This window comes from Phalaenopsis equestris, unplaced genomic scaffold, assembly GCF_001263595.1.
Source record: "Phalaenopsis equestris unplaced genomic scaffold, ASM126359v1 Scaffold001019, whole genome shotgun sequence".
Taxonomy (NCBI): domain Eukaryota; kingdom Viridiplantae; phylum Streptophyta; class Magnoliopsida; order Asparagales; family Orchidaceae; genus Phalaenopsis; species Phalaenopsis equestris.
The window spans coordinates 21,115-47,593 of record NW_018165458.1 but is presented as its reverse complement, the minus strand read 5'-3'; the positions used below and the strand labels follow the sequence as shown (position 1 = coordinate 47,593).

The 26,479-nt window shown below is 34.8% G+C and overlaps 1 protein-coding gene across 1 annotated transcript; it reads left to right on the top strand.

Annotated features, from left to right (window-relative positions):
• Window positions 1–2,162: 2,162 nt before the first annotated feature.
• Window positions 2,163–26,315, top strand: LOC110032754 (la protein 1; the record flags this gene model as incomplete). Its single annotated transcript, XM_020736501.1, is given in 7 exon segments — window positions 2,163–2,329; window positions 2,417–2,495; window positions 2,597–2,746; window positions 20,600–20,742; window positions 24,262–24,410; window positions 25,744–25,839; window positions 25,940–26,315. Coding segments are annotated over 7 exon segments (1,041 nt in total), but the record flags the coding sequence as incomplete, so codon positions are not given.
• Window positions 26,316–26,479: the final 164 nt, after the last annotated feature.

Below are 26,479 nucleotides of genomic sequence, written 5' to 3'. Positions count from 1 at the left end.
TAATACTAAGTTGTACTGATTTTATTGAAATAACGGTGGAGCAGTTTGGACGACCACAAAAATTTGTTGTCGGCAACCGCTGCTTCCATACTTCGGTAAGTATACTTTTTATATTTCCTCAATTTTTTGATGGATCTATTCTATTTTTAAAAACTGCAAGAAGATGAGTTCCAGATATTCAGGGAAGTCCGAGAAAGTGATGTGTCAGTGCGGGCTACCGCCTTTGCTACTCACGTCACACCAGCCACATAGCTTCGGGAGGCAATTTTACAAGTGCCCGCGGTGGGCACACCGACAGGAGGACTGCACTTTCTTCAGGTGGGCCGACATGAAGTATGTTTCTATGATATCCTAACTGGACACCGCTGCTTAGGGTCTGTCGATATCAAAATTTTAAAACATCGCATCAGGTTCGAGTGCTTTCATTTCTACTTCATCACAGTCGGATAGGTTTGCTCAGGGTTCTGGAGTGTTAGAGCCGGGCAGCATGGGCCGTAATATGCTGCTACATTTTAAAGTCAACATTATAATTTTTTTTCTTGTCATTTTTACATGTTATTTTTTTTTTGGGTCTCATTATAGTCCATATTAGTATGTGAAACTGCATTTTACTTTTGTATGAGTAACTTTGCTCGTTTGATGTGATCACATATATTTGAGTTATATAAATGTAAGTCAACTTTTTTGTATTTTCTTGTCTTAACATTTGATTTTTAATTTTGTTGAGATAACAACAAATTCTGCTACATAGATTATTCATTCAACTAAAAAAAATTCTAAATGAGCTGTTTACAAAACATGCAAACCAAATAACTAAACAACTTATTCAGAACAAAGACAAAATGATCATTTTTCCAGAATCAACTGTTTTCTAAACACAAAACAAACAACTAGACAACTTATTCGAATCAACTGCTCATCAGCAGATTATCAGGATAAACTGCTTATCAGCATAAGCTGGATAAGCTACAGCTGCCTTAAACAAACCCTAAACAATTTATGCATTCATAATAAACCAATATTTAAAATTCCAAGACTTCAAAAAGGTATCAAAGTTGTAAGAGGCTAAATCTAAAGAAAGATTAAATAAACTTCAAGTCACTGAATTGTGTCACTTCAATTTCATCATGATCATCTAGTCTGATTTGAATGAGTAACGAAAAAAGAGCAATTCCCATAATTTTAATACAGAGAAAAGATAAAAATAACCACCAACTTTAGCCATTTTTATAAATTTGCCCACTATGTCATAATAGTTAATTAAAATTGGAAATCACAATCAACTCAAATATCTGAATAATTGAGAGAAAAAAATTCAGATGAATGTTTCACTCTTTTTCGTTCTCATATAAAATAAAAATATTTCTCAACAAGTTTGCTTCATACATCATAATAATTTTTGCGAGGATAAAAGCATAACAATCAAGAATGAAATGACAAAATTTCAATCTCTCCAAAAAAAAAGTTTTGCTCGTTGCAATGTGAACTGAAAGTTTAACAACGAATTCCGAATGCCTTCTCATCGTTCTCCAGCTATGATGTAGAATAGCGGAGTTCTTCACCTACCAACACGAGATTCTATAACACTATGAGCCACCGTATACAACAACAAAAGGTGACCAGAGGGACCTCACATCTGGATGAGTTAAGGTATATGGGTAGACAAAAGTCACACGAGATGGGGAACGTTGCAGCAAATGTTATATTTCTTCGCACGAGTTAGAGCGGAGAGCAACGAAGAAAAAATTGAGCGTGGAATATGTAAATAATAGGTATTGGGTGTGGATATATAATTATAACTTTTTTAAGTGCTATGAATGTAAAAATCTTTTTTTTAGCATTTTAAATATTAAATAATTTATTTTGAAAAATAAAAACTAAAATAGGCAAATAAGTATATTTTATTTTATTTTAAAAGATAATTTCATCAAATAATTTCTTTTTACAAAAAAAAATAAATAAACAAATATTATTCAAGTTATTATTGAGAGGCTTTGGGTGTTAGACATTCAAAATATTAAATATAACATTATAATTCTTCATAATTTTCTTTTAAAATTTTTATGAGTGGGTTTAAGCAGATAATTATTGTTAAATATTTTAAATGATCGATACTTAAAATTATTATTTTTTATAAACAACGAACATACATGCAAGTTATTTCTTATAGCAGGAACCGAAAGACAGGCTCGCATATTTCTCGGCATTGCTGCGGTTCGCCGCGTGCTCAAAAAAACCCAAAGATTTTCAAAACCCTAACAATTCCTTCGGACGGAAAACGATGGCGGCCACCCTCGACGATGAGAAGATCAAGAACATCACCCGCCAGGCAAGAGGAATTTGTGTTCTTTTCCTTGTTTCAGCTTTCCCCTGTGATGTTGGGGCCAAAATCCAGTTTTTATGAACTTTTTTGTAGGTTGAGTTTTATTTCAGCGACAGCAATCTGCCGCGGGACAAGTTCTTACGAACTACTGTGGAGCAAAGCGAGGATGGGTGTATCCTAAGACCAAAATTCAATCTTCAGAATTACGACTAACGCGATTATTGTAATTTTAACATTTCGATATTGTTTTTGCAACCTTGACCTTCGGTTAAGTGGTGGACTTGGGTTTGATCTGCTCTTTTTCGCGAATGAGAAATTATCTTGGTATTGGGGAGGTGAAGCCGGAGGAGGTGTCGGAGGAGACAGTGCTTGCCGTTGCGGAGGTCCTGAGGAAGTCTTCTTTACTCAGAGTTTCAGAAGATGGTAGGTTTCTTATTCAAGTTTCCTTCTGTGAATGTATATTAAGTTGGGAATTTTTTCTACTCCTGTGTTCGTAAACATGCTTGAGGCTTGTTATTTTTTAGCTAATTTATGGTTTATTGCTCGGCATACCTTGTGTATCTCATGTATAAGCTTAGAGGCCTTTTGGATCACTTTTATTTATTTATTTTAAATTTTTTAATGTTTTGATTTGAAGTAAAACATATTTGGTGGTGATAATTATTCTAAGAACACTTAAAACACGTAAAATTTGCTTTCAATGTTTTTAAGAAGAAGTTGATTAGATTTAAAAATAAAAAATAAAAACATTTGAAAAATGCACTAAACAAATATGTTTTTAAAAGCAAAAGAGAAACTAAAATGAAAATATAAAATAAAATTGATCATGAACATGATCTCAGTAAAGGAGAAATTATTAGGAGCAGACAACATATATATGCTTACATGAGAAGGCCCATGATAATCTGATAGCTATAGATCAATATTAAAATTTTTTTTTTTGGGTAAAATGACTTGAAGCTAAAAAGTAGTTTTTTTTTTATTTTGAATTTTCTCACATTTTACTTTTTTTTTTTAAGAGAAGGATAGAGCATTAAGCTGCAACATCGAAACACTGTGATTACTCAATATTCTCCAATAATGTTAGAAGAAACAAAAACAATGTTAGTTGATGTAATGCTTGAAATTTCTACAAAATCAGTTGGAATAAATATGGTGATAATTTCAACAAAGATTGATGATTTCGGAATTTCCACAGTGTGTTTCTCATAAAGCATACAAAATTCCACCTCTTTTATTGTATTCTAAAAATTGAAATTTCTCTTAACTAGTGGTTGCCAATTATTCAAACTAAATGTTTTGTGGAAATTTAATTAATTTTAAGTGTCATTCACAACGATGCATAACCCTTGTAGACAGAATAAGAGTTGTAAATAACTATGTACATGTTTGTACGTGTCTTATTGTAATTTAATTTATTCTAGCTGATGTGCTTAGTTGTTTATAGCCTTCAAAATTTGAGTAATAGATTATTCTAAATCATTTTTATTTTTGTTAAATGAATCTCGGAGCTTAATAGAAACCTTAATGCTAAAGCCAATTTAAATGCCACGGACATGTTGATGACATTGAGAAGGTCGAACTTCTGAATGTCATTATTTCATTGAGGATGGAGCATTTGATATATGCTATGATTATTCTCATCATTGGATTCAGTAAGGTTGCTGACGGTGGTCATTAGTATTTAATATTTAATGATGGTGAGATTTAATGTGGATGAGGATATTAATTATTAAGTTATCAATTTTTGTTAAAGTCGTATTCCTGCTTCAACAAAGCCATAATATCAACTGTTGACAAATTTTATTATCTGATTGAGGAAATTACTGGAGTAGAAAAAAAAATGATTTTCAGACTGAGATGCATAATTGTATTCAAAAGGAGAAAATGACTAGAATAAAAAAAAAATGATTTAATGTTATTTGATGAAAGAAAAACACAAGATAATATGCTTGCATGAGATGCTTATATTGTTATATTTGATAGATTTGATGATATTTTTTTTTGGATTTATAACATGAGAAGAGTAGATTATGATTCTTTTGGACTTGAAATTATTTTAACACTAGTTATAAACTAAGCAAATATAATTTTGCATTTACTCTCTTCCTTTGGTGTCAATCATTATTGGAAAATTTTTTATTCGATGCAACATTTTTATCAGAGGAACTATTAAATCATTTACTAGTCTTTTTTTAAAAAAAATATAAGAATTATGATGGCAAGCTTGCTAAAACATTATACATAGATTAAAGATTAAGTCATGACTAGAGCTCTTGATCGTTAGAAGCTCAGTTGCTTCAATAGAAGCGAAACTATCCAAAGATTATTCCACAAATGCGGTAAAATGATTAAGATGGGTAAAAATTGTATGATTTAGAGGAGAAATTTGAGAAAATGTGGTAAAATGAGAAATAAATGATTAATAAAGGATGCATTCATAGTCAGTAGTCACCCTTGGCTAAATGAGTTTTGATGGTTGTTTGGCTAAATGAGTTTTGATGGTTGTTTATAATGTTCTATGTTTGTAAGGCTATACACAGCTATTTATAACATAAAAAAATGAAGAATTTGACTATAAACTATTGTATATAGCTTGGCAAAACTGTCATGCTATGTTTTTTAATGCTGTTATTGATGCGCACAACACAAAATGAAGTTTTTGCAACCTACCATACACAATTCTGCTCAATACTTGTTTTCTTTTGAAGTCTAGATACAACAATGTATAGTAAAATAAAAATAAAATAGGTTGCTAATAAATTCATGCAATTGTTTACATCCTCCTTGTCTTATGTTGTCAAGGACGTACATAGCTGTGCACAATAAAAAAATAAAATAAAATAATTTGATTTAGAACTCCTATACATAGCTAAGTACAACCACTGTTCTGTGTATACAATTAAATATAATGAAGAAAAAAAAGAGAAATAAGTTGCTAATAAACTCAACTAGAAAGGTTCGTATGTAGCAGTGTACAATAGAAAATTAAAAGATGTTTTGCACAACATATATTATGTGTTTTGAAAGAAATATAATTATGTTAAACACAAAACTAAGTTAGTTGTTAATAATCTTCTATATCTATTGTTTTGCCTTTTTAAGCTTGTACACAATTGTGTGCGACACCCAAAAAAAAGATGCTAAAAAGCACATTTATGCAATTTTGTAGATCATTTATTATAAGCTTCTTAAGATGTGCCATGCAACACAAAAATGAAAGAAGCTAATGAATTTATGAAAAAAACTGTGAACATTTTTTCTTTTTGGTTTTTGAAGTTGTACACAATTGCGTAAAACAGAAAGAAAGTAAGAAGATGCTGCAGCACTTTTGGACACAGCTGTGTATGACACTTCAAGTTGTACACATTTGTCTACTACACCAAAAAATGAATTTCTAATGAAACTTCTATATATCATTGTGTACGACCTTTGTTTTGTCTTTTCAAGGATATATACCATTGTGTATGCCATCTATTTGAAGTTTTTCAAGGCTCTAGACAATTTTGTATAACCAAAAGTTTAACTTGCTAAAAAACTTTTGTACACAGTTGTGTATAACCTTTATTTAGTATTTTTGATATATACAAAATCATGCATAACACCAAAAATAAAAACAATTTTCTAGAAACTGCAAACAACTATGTATGACAACTATTTTTATTTTTAAGGCTATGCACAATTGAGTATTGTAAAAAAATGAAGTTACCAGTAAACTCTACACACAACTTTGTATAATTATTTTGTGTTTTCAAGGTTGTATATAAATGTATATGACAAAAAGTGAAATGAGTCGCTAATAAATTACTATTCATAGTTATATATAACCCTTTTAGTTTTAGTAGCATATATCGCTATGCACGACACTAAAAATAAAGCAATTTGCACATAGTTGTGAACACACATTTTTGTGTTATTTAGGTTTTACATGATGTATATTATACAATCCATATTAGTTATCAATAAATTTCAAGGGAAGACGTTGATGATTCCTTGTTTAGTTGAAGCTCAAGAAAGAAAGTTCTTTAGCGTCACCGTTTTATAGGCTTACAAAAGTTGATCTCGTACAAATTATGTTTAGTATATTTACCCATGTTGCTGCTCCCCTATAAAATCTATCTCCTTATAAAATTCATACCACTTTCATTTTTGGCTTGCTTTTTCATCTTAGGTTAGTGCATTTATTTTTCCTGGGCATTGGGACAGTTGCTGGGTTAACATTGATTTCACGCCTAGACTACAACTGTTATCTGCAAATAATAATTTTTTCAGTTAAACATCATTCATGGTGTACTACATTTTATTCATGTAATGATTTTCTTAACTGGACTTACTGGTTTGCTGATATAATTTCAAAGACGGCTGTATCACATCTAGGTCTTTGTTTGATCATTTCTTTTATTAAAAGGAGCATTTACATACATACCCTTGTTGACCTCATATTTGACGAGGTTTAATTTTCTTCTTAGGGTTTAGGGTATAGTTTTATGATTCTCCTTTTCACTATCTTAGAGCCTTAGTAACGAGACCCACCTCATTTTAGAGATCTAAACTGCTTCTTTACTCTTTTAGAGTTTCACATGTGTGGTTCTTGACCTCTAGTACTTAGGAGGTTGAAACCAACACGAGAGAACTCAAAAGGAGTCCCCATAGAATCATTAAGCCCTAGGATTCCCTTATTCACAATTCGCAGCTTCACGCATACAAATATCACAATTTAGACTGCCGACACACTTAAATATCACAATTTACATCACCTACATCTGTAAAGGCTTCATAATTAATCGAAACTAAAAATAAAATTTTGAAACGATCGATCGCGAGCCTGAAATTTTAATAAAATCGAATTTGACGCATTCTTTGACTCGATCATCGATGAAGTTTTCCGAACAGTCCCAACTGACGAAATGGACCACGCCGACGCGTACGGAGCATCAACTTTAGCCAGGAATGACACCAATTTTGATATGATTCCGAACGGGATCAAATTGTGCTCGAATCGACGAAACTCAAGGGAAATAAAAAAAAAGAAAATTCCTAATTAATTCCCTAACTCATGCATACAAACTTACGCTCACGCCTCTCCCTCGCTGTTTCTTCTTCATTCGACCCGAGCCGTGACACATTTCTCCCCCTCTCGTGGGTGCGATTCCCCTTCTCGGGTGTTGTACCTCCACGCTCTTTCCTGGGTTACTCATGTATTTGCTTACAATTCTCACTGCATGAGTAATATCCTGCCCCCTGCTGAAAGCTATTTTCAACAAGTTCAGCCTTGTACCTCTTACTACCACCAAGCGCAGTCTTTGTTCGGTACATTCACTTGTTGTGCACTGCCTTCTTCCCGGGTGAAAGTTCTGTCAGATCCCAAGTCCGATTCCCTGACAGGGAATCCGTCTCCTTCTTTTTGGCCACCTCTCACTTGCTTGAATTCTCATCTTGCAAGATTTCGTGCACTGCCTTCTTCCCGGGTGGAAGTTCTGTCAGATCCCAAGTCCTATTCCCTGACAGGGAATCCGTTTCCTTCTTTTTGGCCACCTCCCACTTGCTTGAATTCTCATCTTGCAAGATTTCTTTATAGCTCTGTGGTTCTCCACCATCTCTCCGTACAAAATCCGGTTTTCTTGCCTTTGACGCTGTTACTTTTCAAGGAAACTAACTTTCTTTGCTTCTCAATAATGCATCTCTGACTTATGTGTCCACACCTGAATAAACCTGTGGTCATATATAGTGTTTCAGTTTTTTAACCCCGAGCCAGTATTAATGCTCATTCAGTAATTTTCCAGGTACTATCTGAGAACATTACTGAATGACCACCCTCATTGAGCTGCCCAACAGAAATGAGGTTTTTTTTTAACTCAAGAACGTGCCTGAACTTTTGCAAAGTCCATTTGCTCTTTTTAGGGAGTGCAATATCAACGTCTCCTATCCTCACTACGTCTAAAGCTTTTTCATTAGCCAGCTGTATCTTCCCAAAGTCACCTGCAATATAGTTTCACATAAATTCGCGGTGGGAAGATGTATGGAAGGAAACCCCTGAATCCAGTATTCAGTCATCAACAGAACTGTGAACTGCCTGAAATAGCGCATCCTGTATTTCTTCAGTTACAACATTAAAATTCTCCTTCTTCTTCTTCTTAGGATTCCTGCAGTTACAACATTAAAATTATCATTCTTCTTTTTCTTAGGATTCCTGCAGTTCTTTTTTATGTGGCTAGATTTGCCACAATTCCAACAGGTTGTCTGCTGACCGGACTTTGATTTTGATCTTCTTCTGTTTGAGCTCCTGTTATGTGATCTCTCTATGAAATCAACAATTAGTGCTGAACTGGAACTCAAGATTTCGCTAGAATTTTTCTTGCGCACCTCCTCAACCAAAATCAAATCACGAATATCATCACATTTCCGTTTAAATTTACCTGTAGAACTGCTAACTGTCATCCTCATGGTTTCCTAGCTATTTGACAATGAAGCAAACAATATCAGCAAACGTATCTCATCATCAAAATCAATTTCAACATACGACAATTAATTTGTGATAACATTAAAATCATTCAGGTGTTGAGCAACATAGACACCTTCCGCCATCTTCAATTTGAGTTTTTTCATCAGGTGTGCATTGTTATTCACCGATGCCTTTTCATACATACCTGATAAAACTGTCATGAGATTTGCAGTAGTCCTCTCCTTGATGACGTTATGGGCAACGAATCTTGAAAGGGTTAGTCGTATAGCCCCCAGAACCTGCCGATCCAACAGATTCCATTCCGCCTCGTCCATCTTTTTCAACTTTTTTCCCTGTAACGGAAGATGAAGTTTCTTTCCATAGAGGTGATCCCCTCTATCTGCATTCTCCAATAACCAAAATCTGTGCCATTGAACTTCTCGATCCCAATGCCATCACTTTGTCTCCGCCCATCGTTCTTCTTTCAGCCTCGAACCTGGCTCTGATACCAATTGTTGTGAAAAATGACGACAATAAAACAAAAAATCAGATCGAGAAAAATCGCAAAACAGAAAAGCAGCGGAACAAACAAATAGATTTAAGTGGTTCGGCAAGTTGACTGCGACCACGGAGTTGCAGAGGATTTTATTACTTGAGGAATGCGACCACGGAGTTGCAGAGGATTTTATTATTTGAGGAATTACTCCTATCGATCAGCTCGACGGTTACAAACAGAAAATAACAGTGGAGTTACACCGATTTACGTGTAATAGGAAACATAATTAAATTTTTGTGTGTTCTTCTGGATTTGTGTCGATTCTTGTTTTTCTTCGCCCTAATTTCTCAATAAGTGGTATCAGAGTGGAAAAAAATTCGGCACAAAGAAAAAGAAGTTCGGCTAGAGCTGTGGCAGAGAAGGAAGGCGAATTCAACATGTCATTCGACGGTTCAGCGCAGGAAGAGTCGCTCGCAGCATTCGGGGTGCGGTCGTGCGACACTCTGCGAGCAGTCGGCGCGACAGGGTTGTGTGGAGTTTGCACGACAAGGTGAGCGGGTTGTTAGCAGAGGTGTTTGCGGCGTTCACATAGGAGTTTCGTGACCAGGTAATGACGTCGGGCGATGCAGATCTTCCACAGGCTTCACGCGACAGGGCGAAGCAGGCTTTGCGACAGTTTTGAAGAACAGTTCGCGAAGGGGCTTCCACGAATTGCAGGAGTTCGCGAAGGGGCTTCCACGAATTGCAGGAGTTTGCGGCGGATGACTTCAGCGACCAGGCGAAGTTCGAGCAGGTTATCCAGGCGAAGGAATTTCTGTGAATCACCCTTTTGTAGAGTCGTGGGCTGCAGTTGGCAGAGGATTTCGGGAGGGCTTCGAGGCTTTAGTGTGTTGCAGTTCGGGAAGAAATTTTAGGTTACACGAAGGATTACTAAGCCAGAGGAATTTGCGGAAAGGTTCGTTGCATGATTAATTTCAAATGACAATTTCTGGTGTAAAATTTGAGGTAGTGAAGTTCGATGGAACTGATAACTTCGGATTGTCAAATAAGAGTCAAAGATTTGTTGGCGCAGCAAGAGATCCTGAAGGCTTTGTAGAAACAAAGCCAATGCCATGGAGGATGAAGATTGACAAGAATTGCAACACCGAGCGACAACAACCATACCTTTATGTCTAGCAGATGAGGTTATGTATTACGTGATGAATCTAAAATCTCCAAGGGAGTTATGAAAGAAATTAGAAACTCAGTTTATGTCCAAATCTCTGACGAATAAATTGTATTGAAGCAAGATCTATATGAGTTGAAGATGCAATAAGACCTGATCTGACACAGCAAATGAATAACTTCAATCAAATAATCACAGATTTGTCATGGCTTGATATGAGTATTGAGGATGAAGATCGAGCAATTATTTTGTTGTGTTCATTGTCTTCTTCTTATGAACACCTGATAACTATTTGACATATGAGAAAGAAACTATCAAAGTTGATGAGATTACTGCAACATTGTTTGCTCACAACCAACAGAAGCAGAATGTAGTGAAAACTCTCATGACGATAGTTTATATGTGAAGTGTAATCAAGATCGTAGAAGGAAGAAAGAGGAGGGTTCTGGAAGGCGAAATTCCAGATTAACGTCCAAATGCGAAAAGACAATTCATTGTTATAAGTGCAGAGAGCCGAGTCATATGAAGAGAGATTGTCCAAAGCTGAAGAAACTGACTGAGGAGAAACGTGATGCATCATCGAAGTCTATAAATGTGGTGTAGAGTGACAATTCAGATTGTATTGATTGTGATATGCTTTCAGTTTCATCAACTTAGTTCATGAATGCATGAATTCTTGATTCAGGGTGCTCTTATCACATAACACATAACAGAGAGTTGTTTACTTCATACAAATTAACTAATTCTGGTTCAGTCTGTTTAGGTGATGATAGATGCTGCAATATTGTTGGTATTAGAGAAGTCAGAATTCAAATATATGATGAAACTATTAGAACATTATGTGATGTTAAACATATTCCAGATCTGAAGAAGAATTTGATTTTCATGAGCACTTTACATAAAAATGGTTTTATTCCTAAGACAGATGAAGATAGGAAAATCATTAGAATTGTTAAGGGTGCACTGACTGTGATGAAAGATAAGTTAACTGCAGGTAATATCTATAAATTGTTGGGCAGTACACAGTTATAGATGAAGTTCATTCTGTAGAGTCAGATGATAATGATATAAAATAATGACATATGCGTCTGGGTCATCTTAGTAAACGTGAGATGACAAAATTGCATAGAAGAAACCTGTTGCATGGTGTTAAAAGCTGCAAACTCAATCTTTGTTAGTTCTGTGGCATTGGAAAACAGACTAGAGTCAGTTTTATGACGGGAAAACACAAAATTGATTGATTATGTGCATTCTGATATATGGGGCCCTATCAGAGAATCGTCATTGAGAGGATCTTTGTATTTTGTTACATTTATTTATGATTTCTCTAAGAAAGTTTTAGTGTATTTCTTGAAGTAGAAATTTGAAGTTTTCTCCAAATTCAAGCTGTGGAAAGCTGAGGCGGAGAACCAAATTAGTAGAAAGATCAAATATTTGAGATCTGATAATGACACAAAGTACACAGATTCATAGTTTCAGAAGTTCTGTCAGAAGTTCTGTGAGGAGCAAAGTTCTGTGAGGAGCAAGACACCGCAGCAGAATGGTGTGACAGAAAAAACAAACATGTTTTGAACTGAAAAAGGCAAGATGCTTAAGACTAAATGCAAGACTTCCTAAGAGTTTTTGGGTAGAGGCTGTGAATTTGACATGCTATCTTATCAATAGATCACCTCAGAAATCGTTAGGGGGCAAAGCTGCAGAAGAGCTATAGACAGGTAATCCAGTTAATTTCAATCATTTACGAATTTTTGGTTTTGCTTATGTGCATGTACCTGAAGATGAAAAATCAAAACTTAATACAAAATTTAAAGAATCTTTTTGGGCTACAAGAAGTGTGTGAAAGAATATAAGTTTTGAGATTTGATTGCAAAGAAGATGGTGCATCTTTCTGGGCTACAAGAAAGCTTCTAGTGAGATACTATTACAGAAGGTTCATACTGTTGAAAATGCAGCTGATATGTTGACCCAGAACTGCTGATCACCTTCTTCTTTGCAATCGGATAAAAAATTTGTATATTTTCACACCTTTCTTGTAGCCCAGAAAGGTGCACTTCTTGAATCTTGTATCAAGTTTTGATCTTTCATCTCCAGGTACATGCACATAAGCATGACAACCAAAAATTCGTAAATGATCGAAATTAACTGGATTGCCTGTTCATACATCTTCTGCAACATTGCCACCTAACGAAGCCCGAGGTAATTTATTGATGAGATAACATGCCATATTTACAACCTCTGCCCAGAAATTCTTAAGAAGCTCTGCATTCAGTCTCAAACATCTTGCCCTTTCAGTTAAGGACCTGTTCTTCCTTTCTGCCACACTATTCTGGTGTGGTTTCTTGCGCACTAAAAAATACCTCTAAATCCCATGCTCCTCACAGAATTTCTGAAACTACGAATCTGTGTACCCTGTGTTATTATCAGATCTCAAATACTTGATATTTTTGCCAGTTTGGTTCTCCACCCCAGCTTTCCACAGTTTGAATTTGGAGAAAACTTCAGATTTATGCTTCAAGAAAACACCCAAACTTTCCTGGAGAAATCGTCAATAAATGTAACAAAACACAGAGATTCTCCCAATAACGATTCCCTGGTAGGACCCCAGACATCAAAATGCACATAATCAAGAATCCCTTCAGTTTTGTGCTTTCCAGTCATAAAACTGACTCTAGTATACTTTTCAAGAACATAGAAATTACAAAGATCGAGCTTGCAGCTTTTAACACAATGCAACAGGTTTCTTTTATGCAGTTCCGCCATCCCATGTTTACTAAGATGACCCAGACACATGCCATAACTTTGTACCATTATCATCTGACTCTACAGAATGAACTCCACCTATAACTGTACTTCTCAATAATTTGTAGATGTTACCTGTAATTAATTTTTCTTTCATCACAGTTAGCGCACCCTTAACAATTCTGATGGTTTCCCTATCCTCATCTGCCTTAGGAATAAATTCATTTTTATGTAAAGTGCCTATGAAAATTAAATTCTTCTTCAGATCTGAAATATGTTTGACATCACATAATGTTCTAACAGTGTCATCATACATCTGAATTCTGACTTCACCAATACCAATAATATTGCAGCATATATCATCACCTAAATAGTTTGAGCCAAAATTAATTAACCCGTATGAAGTAAACCACTCATTGCTTGGTGTTATGTGATAAGAGCACCCTAAATCAAGAATCTATGCATCCATGAACTGAGTTGATAAAATTAAAAGCATATCACCATCACTGCAATCTGAATTGTCACTCTGCACCATATTTATAGACTTCAATGATGCATCACGTTCGTCCTCAGTCTGCTTCTTCAGCTTTGGACAATCACACTTCTTATGACCGACTCCTTGCACTTATAACAATGAATTGTCTTTTTGCCTTTGGACTTTGATATGAAATTTGGTTTTCCAAAACTCACATTCTCTTTCTTTCTTCCACGATCTTGATTGCCCTTCACATATAAACTGTCGCCATGAGAGCTTTCCCTTGCATTTTACTTCCACTGGTTGTGAGCCAATAATGTTGCAGTAATCTCATCAACTTAAGTAGTTTCTTTCACATATGTCAGAGTAATTACCAGGTGTTCATAAGAAGAAGAAAATGAACACAACAAAATTATTGCTCGATTTTCATCCTCAATACTCACATCAAATAGTGACAAATCTGTGATTATTTGATTGAAGTCATTCATGTACTGTGCCATATCAGAGCCTTTTTGCTTCTTCAACCCATACAGCTTTTGTTTCAGATACAATTTATTCGTCGGATATTTAGACATAAACTGAGTTTTCAATTTCTTTCATACCTCCCCTAGAAATTTTAGATTCATCACGTGATACATAAACTCATCTGCTGGTCATAAACGCATGGTTGCTGCCGCTCGTTGTTGCGATTTTTCCCAATCTTCATCCTCCATGACATTCGTTGCCCGCAAAGCCTTCAGGATCCCTAGCTGCGCCAACAAATCTTTGACATTTGTTTACCACAATCCGAAGTTACCATTTCTATCGAACTTCACATTCTCGAATTTTGCACAAGAAATTGTCATTTGAAATTAATCCTGTAACGAACCTTTCTGCAAATTTCTCTGCCTCAGTAATCCTTCGCGGAACCTGAAATTCCTTCCCGAACTGCAAAACACCGAAGCCTCAAAGCCCTCCCGAAATCTTCTTCCAACTGCAGCCCGCGACTCTGCAGAAGGGAGATTGACAGAATTTCCTTCGCTTGGATAACCTGCTCGAACTTCGCCTGGTTGCTGAAGTCGTATGCCGCGAACTCTTGCAATTCGTGGAAGCCCCTTCGTGAATTTTTCTTTGAAACTGTCGTAAAGCCTGCTTCGCCCTGTTGCGTGAAGTCTGTAGAAGATCTGCTTCGCCCGTCGTCGCTGCCTGGTCGTGAAACTCCTACGCGAACACCGCGAACCCCTCTGTGAACAACCCGCTCGCCTGGTCGCGCAAACTCCAAGCAACCCTGTCTCGCCGACTGCTCGCAGACCGTCGCACGAGCCCGCGCCGAACACTGCAAGCGACTCTTCTTGCGCTGAACCCGAGCACCCAAACTGGTTGCAGGTGGAAAAGCTCACGAAAACCGAAGCAGGCTTTGTGACAGTTTCGAAGAACTTCCACGAAATGCAGGAGTTTGCGGCAGACGGCTTCAACACAGGAGAAACTTATATTTGACAACAGGAATTGTTTGGGTGTAATTCCTGTTAAGACAGAAAACAACAACGAAAATTTGTGTTTGTTCTGAAAATTCACACCCGATCTCCTCCCCCGCTCCCTGCCGAACCCTAGCCGAGCACCCTCTTTTCTTCGCGATAGTTCGGCTCAATGTCCCCCCTCCCTCGTACTCCAGTTTTTGGCTAAAGATTCTCCCTGTCGCCACACTCCTTGCACTCCCTGTCGCCACACACTCCTTGTCGCCACTTGCTCCTGAGTCCTTGTCGCCACTTTCTCCCGTCACTGTCGGCTGCGCCTCACCCCCAGGTAATTTGAAGTAAGTTTCTCCCTCCTTCCTCGGCTATAAGAACCCCACTTGGGGGAAACTTTATGGTGGTTGAAATCTTGGTGTGAGGGGGAGGTGCTTCCAATTTTTTTTTTTGGATTCCCCGACCGGTTCTTCCTCAGTGTGCTTGGTATTCTTGGGGTGTTGTTTCTTTTCGGTAAATCGAGGTACTCACTGCTCCCTTTCTCCCTTGGTTATTCATTGCTATTGGTTGTTTGCTTGGTTGCTTGCTCTGACTTCAATGGTTTTCTCGGCAAATTGAAAGAAAGAGGAGAAAAAAAAAAAGATGAAAAGAAAGGAGAGGAATGTTTGGTAGAACTTGTATTTACAGGAGCTTGCACTTAGAATGATATTTGAGAGCTCTTCTTTGTTCTCTACTTGCCCCCTTACTTTATTGATTTAAAAAGAAAATGGCTTAAATGCTCATTTAAGCTTATTGTTGGTATATTTTGGAAGGGTATTTGGGAACTCTTCCTTGTTCACTACTTGCTCTTTACTTGAATGATTTTCAAAGCATGCTTAGGGCTATATTTTAGTTTACATTTTAGTGGTTTGGGAGCTCCTCATTGCTCTCTTCTGCTTGTTACTTGAATGGTTTTCAAAGCATGATTAAGGCTACATTCTGGTTCACATTTTGGCATGGTTGGAAAGAGGTTTGGAAGCTTCCTGTTGCTCCTAGTTTGCTGATTTTGAAAGTTAAGGGTTAAATGCTTGTTTATGCTTTCACCTTGATAGTTTGGAGAAGCTTCGAAACTCTTCCTTGCTTGTTATTTGGTTTGAAGAGTAATTTCCTTTGTTTACTTGAAAGGTAAATGGATGGTAAGGGAAAGTTAAGATAAATATTGATTTGATCTTATAGAGATCAAATTTGCGCCATGGTATTTGAAGCTCTTTTTACTTCAGGCATTTGAGATTTAGATTGTTATAATCGAGAATTATTTCTTAAGCATGATATCTTCTTGGATAAATTCTTCTCCATGACATTTGCTCAATTGATCTTGAATGAAAGAGAAGTTTATTATTGTATATTAATAAATGGATTTATGGATTTCTATGATAGCATAGATACTTGGTTTACAGGAAAGCTTAACATCTTAAGCTTGAAATGGTGAATTTGTTTAGCACGGTGATAGCCATTCTTTCTTGTTTACATTTATTTATTTTTAACATTTGTAGGAAATGCCTTTAAAATGATGTTCAACACTTTTTTTCTTTAGCTTGGAAAGAGTTTTTGGAGTTCTTATTTGCTCCCAATTTTGCCAGTTTTGAAAGAAATGTTTTTTTTTTTTTTGAGAAAAACTACATTTGGATTTATCACTTTTAGTAGTTTGGAAAGTCTTACATGCTTTATTAAAATAGGGTTGAAGGTGGTTTTGGCACTATATTTGTGGTGAGGATTGGGAGGCAGTTGCTTATATTAACTTGCACGTTGGTGTCACTTTCCTTTTGATGTTGTCGGTTCTCTTGATTTGGTTTGGATTCGATGCTTTCCCTATTCTGATAGATCTTTTCGAGACACCTATACTGATGGTTTTGTCTCGAGAGCTGGAGTTGCTTTTTCTATTGTTAATTTGGGTTTGCTCCCCCTTGTTACTTGTACTCGAGAATTGCAGGTTTCGAATGTCCTTTCGAGATCAATTTGCTTAACATATTGGGAGGTTTGAATACCGTATTTGAGGTTGTTTTGGGGCTGTTTGGCTGCAAGATTTTGAGCTGGTTTGGTTCAGTTTTATGGGGTTGTTTGGCTGCAGTTTTCTGGAGTGGTTTAGTCTGGTTTTGGGCTTGTTTGCCCGCTGGTTATGGCGTTGTTTGGCTGCAGTTTTCTGGAACTATTTAGTCCGGTTTGGGCTTGTTTGCCCGCTGTTTTTGGACTTGTTTGTCCGCTGGTTATGGGGCTATTTAACTGCCGTTTTTTGAAGTGGTTTGGTCTGGTTTTGGGCTTGTTTGCCCACTAGTTATGGGTTTGTTGGCTGCAGTTTTCTGGAGTGGTTTGGTCTGATTTTGGGCTTTTTTGCCCGCTGGTTATGTGATTCTTTGGCTGCAGTTTTCTGGTTGGGTTTGTTTGCCCACTGTTTTTGGACTTGTTTGCCTGCTGGTTATGGGGCTATTCGGCTGCAGTTTTCTGGAGTGGTTTGGTCTGATTTTGGGCTTGTTTGCCCGCTGGTTATGAGGTTGTTTCGCTTCAGTTTTCTGGAACTATTTAGTCTGGTTTTGGGCTTGTTTGCCCGCTGTTTTGGACTTGTTTGCCCGCTGGTTGTGGGGCTATTCGGCTGCAGTTTTTTGGGCCTGTTTGACTTTGGTTTTAGAGCTGTTTGGTGGTCTGTTTGGCCACAGTTTTGCTGTTGTTGGGTGGCCTTCTGGGCTGCAGTTTTGGTGTTGCTTGGAGGCTCCTTTTTGGCTGCGGTTTTGGGGAATTTTGGGAACTGTTTTGTGGCCTGTCTGGTTGCGGTTTTGGAGCTGTCTTGCTGATTATTGAATGTTGTTTTGAGTTTCTCTAAACACTGAGGTGGGAGGTTTACAAGACGTTGTTTTGGGCCCTTTTAACATTTTTCTTTTGGGTTGCTGCATTGGCAATTTGGAAGAGGATTATATGTTCTTTAAGGTGTTGAGTTCTTAGCTATTTGGGAGTGATTACGTGCTTTTGGGGGCTCATTCTAGTATTGCTTGAAAGAGCTTTAAGCGTTCTTAGGCTAGCCCACCTACCGTTTTGCCTCATTGTTTCATTGACTTTAAAGGTGGGTCAACCTCTCTTTTCTGTTTATTTCGTTTTGCTTTCTTTGCTCTTGGTTGATGTTTTTGTTCTTGGTGCTTATGTTGTGACATAAGTGCACATGTATAGCTTCTGTTATATGTGAATCATCATGCAAGACTATAAGTTGGATGATTTTGAGGTTTAAGGGTCGTGATGACAAATGCATCTGGTGCTAGAGCAAAATAATATTGCATCCTACGGCGAGACATGACCCAAGGACCTGATGAGGATGTAGGATGACAATACTATTCACCGACAATAAACTAGCGATGACCCTTGCCTTCTTAGGCTCTTGACGGTCCTAGCTTAACAGTGTAATCGACTCGTTGACAATTTATATTATAAAATATACAAACATGACGACAGAGCAGATATTTCTTTACAAATTAATTACTTTCGATTGCTAAACAAAAGAAAACTATTTTCGTCTATATGCATGACAAATCACAAACTTTAAATAATACAATCTGAACGTTCACTTGTCAATTATTTGTACCAGTCTAAGAATTGCCCTCCTAAGATTGTCTTGTTGGAAATTTCTTGTTAAATGCTGGGCTTTATACGCGTGGATGACCGATGGTTGCATTCGGAGTCCTTCGGGAATGATAAATTTGAGCCTACCCCGAACCTGAATTCTTATGGTTTACCTCGGTCTTTTATAGGTCACCTGTTCTTTTACCTGTCACCCGTTCTTTCACTTACCACTCAGCTCTTACATACACATATATACACATGTTTGCCCTGCTAGCTAAATTTTTTGCGATACTTGTTTACTTTTACTTGTGACACAAACCCCATTTGCAGGAGTAACAAACACACCAGATACACAGGTTTATTTTATTCTTACTGCATTTCACCGTCTTTACTATTTTTCTTTTCTGCTCTTTACACTGCTTTCCTTTACTGCGCTTTTACTGTCCTTCTGTTCCCGCATTAACTTACAGAACCTGCTAAACCCCTAGGGTAGAGAACAACAGGACATGTTAGGAGGTAATCTGACTCAACAATTGCGTGTATGCTTTAAACCTTAAATCTGGAACTCAAAATTGCTACGAAATGGAGCATGGAGCAAGTCTTCGTAGGCAGCACAACGAGGCCGCAATAGATGAAGGATGACGATTTACAATAGCAAAACAAGTCTACATCAAATAAACATTTTCTTAGTTTAAATAACAAGCTATAGGATTTCGAGATGGTCTGCATAGTGCGAAATAAATCCTCACCTTATCTTTTAAGTTTTTTCACGACCATGTTGTGTAATCTAAGCCTTAACTCGCTTTAGGCTCCGACATTATCGTCCGATACGTCGTAAATCCTCCTATCTTTCAGGTCATTTATATGACCGTGTCACGCAAATATAAACCCTAAATAATAGAACTGATAGGATAAAATATTAAATAACATATTCTCAAAATTGAAGCCAAATAATAGAATAGTTTGAGAAGTCACCGAGGTTCTCCTCAGGATTCCTGACATTCCATAAATAAATGTTCCAATTTGATTTTTTTTTTTCACTTAACTTTTCTATTTCTAACCTTAAAACCCTAAAACTTTGAATTCCTTAAGACAAATATCTCTGATCATCATTGAGAGTTCTCTTAAGTGACTTCAGTTATTTGAGAGACAATTAACTATAAGGGCTTGCTGCTATAGGGAGCTTTAAGAACCCAGGTAATATAAACGAATTTGTCGGTCAACATAAATGGTTAGTAGACCAAACAGATGTCATAAATTCATTAGCTTATTTAATCGCGTTTCACTACCAAGTAATGTGTCTATTCCCCTAAATAGATGTATTACTTGAGGTGTTGTGCTCGTTTACTTAAACTATTAAATGAATGAGATCCATACAGTCTCATTTTTTCAAAAATTAAAATATTATTTTCAAAAATCAATATATGTATATATATATATATATATATATATATATATATATATATTAAATTTAAATCAAAACCACATTTTTTTTATTTTCGAAAGAGGAATTTTTATCGACCGACAACCATCTACTTCTTATGTATTATATTTCACTTTTTCCACATTTATACCACCCAAATCTCTTATATCAGATAAAAAAACCTCTATTTTAATTTTTAAAAAGTGAAATGCACCTTTAATGCATAGGTAAGGTGGCATGTATGTTAAAATTGAAGTTATATGTTAGATATGTTAATACATGAAAATTGAGTATCATGTATGTAATTCCTCCTTATGAAAAATCTTTCACAACTACTATAGCCTTGTAATTGGTTGCCTTGCTTTTATAGCCTTGTATAAATTGGTTGCCTTGCTTTTATAGCCTGTTGTAATTTGTTACTGGGTGAGATTTTGAACACTTAATTAGACCAGGATCTAATTGAGTATTTCTTATATATTAATTTCTCAAGTTTCCGGACGACTTTGTAGGAAAGAGGATTGGCAGAAGTACTGAACTATTAAAACCAGAAGAAGTGATAGAACTTGTTGATTCAAGGACAGTGGCTGCATCACCTTTGCCATATGATGTTAAGATTGAAGATGTGCAGGCATTCTTTGGTGAAAAAGGAAAGGTAAAAATTTCATATGAAATGATTGGGGAATTGTTTAAGAGTTTTCTGACTGATATTTGAAACTTTACAGGATTTTCATTAGAAAATAAGCTGCTAATATTGCTTTATAGTTCTTACGCCAAAATAATTTGGTGATTTTTGAATTAATGGGAGGGCAAGTTTGGGATTAACCATCAGAAAACAGATTAAAAAGATTAAATTAAGTTTTTTTGGATACTTTTTTGTTTTAAAAATTAATTTGTTTTGACATCTGGTGTTTTGTAATGTCCGAAACACGTTTTCAAGCTATACTTCAGCCAAGATTCGACATGGGACTAGAGAATTTTATAAGGTAGGTAATTGCCGAGCAAAATACGAAGTTGCAATAAATAAAGGCTCTTATATAAGCCAAATCAATATAAGAAAGAATATTATTTAAGAAATAATATTTAAGAAAGAATAAATACTAATCCAGTTATGTGATTAGTCACTATGATAACAATATTAAAATCAAAACTATGAAAGCCAAAGGAACTCTAGAAACGAGATTGTAATTGAAATTGAGAGTAAAAACATACGTTTGCACACCAGTGGACATGTGTTATTATTATTATTCCTCTTTAAATTCTAGAGTATCCATGTTAAATATTTATATTTTAATCATGGCTATACTTTTTTTTTATGCATTCAGTTTATGAAAACAATAAGCTCATAATAAAACCAAACATTATTCATTTCGAGTAATAACATTACAGGAGAATAACAAATGAAAACAAAAATCATGAAGTGTGTATATAAACAATCCACAAATAAAGTACTAAATTTCTAAAAATACTTCAAATACAACATCGTATGTATCCTTAAAGTCTTCTATAATAAAAAAAAAGTATTCAATAAAAAATCTTACAAAATAATTTGTTACTTGGCTGATGGTCCACTTGCTCATTTCTCCTCTCTGAAAATTAAAGTATCTGGTGAATTACACTTTTAATGAGATAAATATTACTAAAATAAGATTCAAAAACATACGAAAAGAAGAATATTCATTTTGGTTAGTGAGATTAATATGAGCAACATTGCAACAATAATGATAATGAGTAATCTTGTTTTAATAATTGAATATTACAGAAAACATTATTAAAAGCAGCGTATATGATGATGGTCAGAAATAATGAAAGCTGTTATGGATAATTTATTCATTCACTATATTATGCAATGTCACTTTTATACTTTTTTTTATTTTCTTTCTTATTTTCCATTTATTTTTGTCTTAGAAGCGTTATATATTATATTTGCATTTACTTTTACCATTTTTTATTTTATTGGATCGTCAGTCATCACATAGGCCATAGTAATTGATGATGAATGTTGGTCATCCCAACATCATGATTTATTAACGACTTCTTGATTCTATTTGGTTGGTCTCAACTTTAATATCAAGTGTTGGGAATTCAGTCTTTTGTCAATCAAGGCTCATCTCATCAGAACCCTTGCTTTTTATTGCGCAGGTCATCAATATAACCTTCTACTTATTACAATATACAGTTGGGAATTCTGTCATTTGTCAATCAAGACTCAATCTTATCAGAACCCTTGCTTTTTATTGCGCGGGTCATCAATATAACCTTCTACTTATTACAATATACATGACAGTTTTTGGATGATCATTACTTATAATTATTTTTATATGCTATTTTTGCTAGACATAAATTTAACTATTAACAATCAACTTAATTGGCATGCACAAGATATATAGTTTGACACGCAGACATCAACAATTGTACTTTATGTTTTATTTCTATAATAATGTTATAAACTGGAAGTCTGGAAATAAGCAGGTAATCATTCACATGAATAAAACTCTGGTACTGTAATCAAAATGTGCTGAACATGAAAGCAATTCTAAATGCAAATATACAATAACCAGGGTAAACTTTTGAGTAACATAAAGCATAAATACTACAGTCAATTTATTTATTTTTTAACTATTACATGAAACTTTTCTCTAGGCTCACCTCTTTACATAAACTAACAATAAACATTTTCATTAAATTTGATAAATTTCTAAAATTAATATCAATTTAATACAAATAACTATTGATTAAAGTTTTTTTTTTTTACCTCGAAATGGTTTCCCCATACAAGCTTTTCCTTCTTCCTACTTTTAAGTTCTCATTATGATTACCTACAGCCCCAAAAGCTGCTCTTTTTTTGAAGTTCTGCCAAACTTTGAACCTCTAAAACCCTTTTAATTTATTTGTTTTCTCTCCAAAATTTCTGTCCGAGAACTATAGTTGAGGCAAAATAGAGTCTTTCAAAGTTTTTTTTTTTTTGTTTGTTTGTTTGTTTTTTTTGTTTTTGTTTTTAGTTTAAATGAAGCTTAACTGAAAGTATATGTACATGATTGCAAAAATATTTTGTTTGTTTGTTTGTTTGTTTGTTTTGTTGTTTTTGTTTTTAGTTTAAATGAAGTTTAACTGAAAGTATATGTACATGATTGCAAAAATATATTTTTCTCTTAACTCTAAACCTCCGATGTCTTTCTAATTACTCCAATTTCCCTTCCCAAAAGCTGCATTTCACGGTAAATTAAGGAAGAAGAAAGGGTTTTTATTAGGTTTAATGCAATTTAGTATAACATGCACATAATTTCCTCATTTTAATACCTCCAAATTCTCCTTTAATTTTTCTCTGCTTCTTTGCCACAGTTGCTACCCGAGAGCTTCAGATGTCTGTTTCATCTATATAGATATATAGATAAAATGAAATTTGCTAAAGATGTTATTCTCCACCCAAATCTGTCGCATCTTTCAATGCTACCAGAAGTCAAATGGCTACAATGAACACATTGCTATATTGTTATAAATATCGATTAATTAGGTTAATAATGTAACTAAAGTAAGTTTAATTAATTTAATGAATTATAATTAGAAAATTAATTATTTCAATAATTCTTATATACTATTGTATATTGATTTGGTTAGAATTAAGTTAGAATTTAAACAAAGAATTTTGATGGTTTTCAGAGGTTGCGAAAAAGGGGGTTGAATTTAAAATCAAATTTAAACTCATATTTTTGCCATTTTACAGTATTTCAATTGTGAAATTTTTTATAGGGATGCTCTCACAAATTTTGGAAACAGGCATCAATTGAATTGACTATTTTGATTAAATAAATCAATTCGGCTAATTGGATATAAATTATACTAATTGGATAATAATATAATTATTTAGTATCTTGACTAAGATCACTAATATTTGAATATACTAATGTAGATTTTCTTTTACATCTTCATGTCCATGGTTCACGTAGTTTCTTATTTTCTATAGGATGAAAATCCTGCACTATGAAAATCTGATCACTTTGTTTGGTATCTACAACTAAAAAAAATCATATTACATCTTTCATTTCTTGTTTGAATTTTTTTTGGTAATTTTTTTTCATTGGCTATATCGTCATAGCACTAGCAAATATAGTGATATTCATAATTTCAATATTGGTAAGTGATACATTGCTTACTGTCCTTAGTAATTTTTCAGGTGAATAGTGTAAGGCTCCCACGACATATTGGTGACAAAAGAGCATTTTGTGGTGCCGCTTTAATTGAATTTTCAGATGAGGATGATGCTAAAAGGATTTTGCAGGAAAAGTTGGTTTATGCGGGTGTAGATTTAGAATTAAAACCAAAGTAAGCATTTTCAAAAATGAAAATTTGATGAAGCATAACATTTGTAATATGAATAGCAAGTACAAAAAGCTTTTGGTGTTGTAATCTTACATCTTTGAGATCTGTCAATGTTAATCTATGATTACAAATTGTACTGCGTTATATTAAATTCTTGTTCACTAGTTTATGTACTTGGATGTCTCCATCACTTTTCTATGTCTATATGCATTCCTCGTTGTAGCGATTAAGTTTTACAATTTATTGCATACCTAAGGTTAGCGTTTAAATCTATGTTAGAACCATGAATGGATAATGGTGGCGGCATTTCTTGGTGATTATGGTTATATGATTTTATTTAGCTTGTTTTTTCTATCTTGTAGCATCTAATTTGCAAATTTATTATGTGAATATAGGGTATCAAATTTCATGAAATTTCAAGGTATTTGATCGTGTATGTGGCATTTACATGTAACTCTGCTAATTAAGCTATTAGACTACTAGATAAATGGTTTGTTGATATGATGGTGTAGGTGCATTATAATCATGTAAACTTTTTTGCGCATGCAGTGCATTATATTTTGAATAATTTCAATGACTGTGATTTTAAATAAATTTTAACGAGGGGCATTAGAAGAAATCCTTATTTCATTAGTTTTATTAGCAAAAGTATTTTTTGTGAAGTGGTCAGATACAGTCAAGTTCTGATTAACATTAACTATCTTGATTTCAAGCTTGAAGGTAATAATATCTAAAGCTACTTTTAGGTAATTGGGACTATGTATTCAGTCAGTCTCTAGACCATTTTAATTGATCAATTTGTGTTGTATTTTTAGGTAATTGGGACTATGTATTCAGTCAGTCCGGTTCTCTAGACCATTTTAATTGATCAATTTGTGTTGTAAAAGAATTGAATAGATTGAATATGGGTATTAAACATAAATCAAATTGGTAGTTTGATTGATTAAATTTAGTTTATTTCGGTCGGAAATAATTTTCGTTTTTGTAATCTGTGTAGATTTTGTAGCTGATTAAAGAACATGAACGACATAATGTTCTCATGGAGGGTTTGCAACATGCCACATGTGAAATAATCATACTATTGAAATCCTTATCAATTAACGAAATATTTTTTTATATAATTGGAAAATAAAATTGCGGGGTATGAACTAAATATTGTTTTTTCTGTAATTTCCCCAAATGCCAAATATGATTTTTGCTATTATATTGTTTTTTTGATCTTGTGTGTGCATCTGTATCTTACTTCATCCTGCGGCTTTGCCTTGTTTATTTCATGTTCATTTGCATTCTGCTTTTTCATTTTATATTCTGGTTTTAACGTTGGACTTTTTTGCAGAAATGAGTTTGATGCTGAGAGGGACAAGAAAAGGGAGGGGCTTGAAAGAAACCGTTCTAATAAGGATAGCTCTAATAAGGATAGTTCAAACGAGAGGTAGATCCCATAACATTTTAGCTTCCATTTGTCTCAAAAATTTCCTTTTATCTCACCCAGTTTTGATACTCTTCTAATTTGTTATTTACAACGTTAATAGCTACCCAAAAGGCTTAATTGTTGCCTTCAAGTTGAAGCCTTTGACACCACAGAATGATTCAGAGAGCGTGAAAGGAATAGAAGATGATACAGAAGCATCAAAATCTAGCAATATTGAGGAACCAACAGAAAACATTGATCATGAAGAGAAATCTTCTGAAAATGTTGGGGAGGAGGAAGGGAAAGGGAATGCTGAAGGTGATGATATTGAGAATGAGGGAAAGGCCGCTGTTGATTCTTCCCAAAATAATGAAATTGAGGCTGAAAAAGATGTACAAGCCGACGATGGAAATAAACCCACTGGTTTAGCTGATGATACAGTTGTGGTTACTCGAGAGGACCTAAAAGAAGTTTTACAGAAGTTTGGAATTGTAAAGGTATTTTTTAAGCTCTCTATTTCAGGCATCTTTTTTGTTTCCATAGCCTCAACATACATTGTAATAATTAGAATTCTTTTTGCAGCATTTACATGCATTATGCATACCACATAATTCCTATGTATTTAAATATCTAACATCTAAACATTCATATTTACATGCAT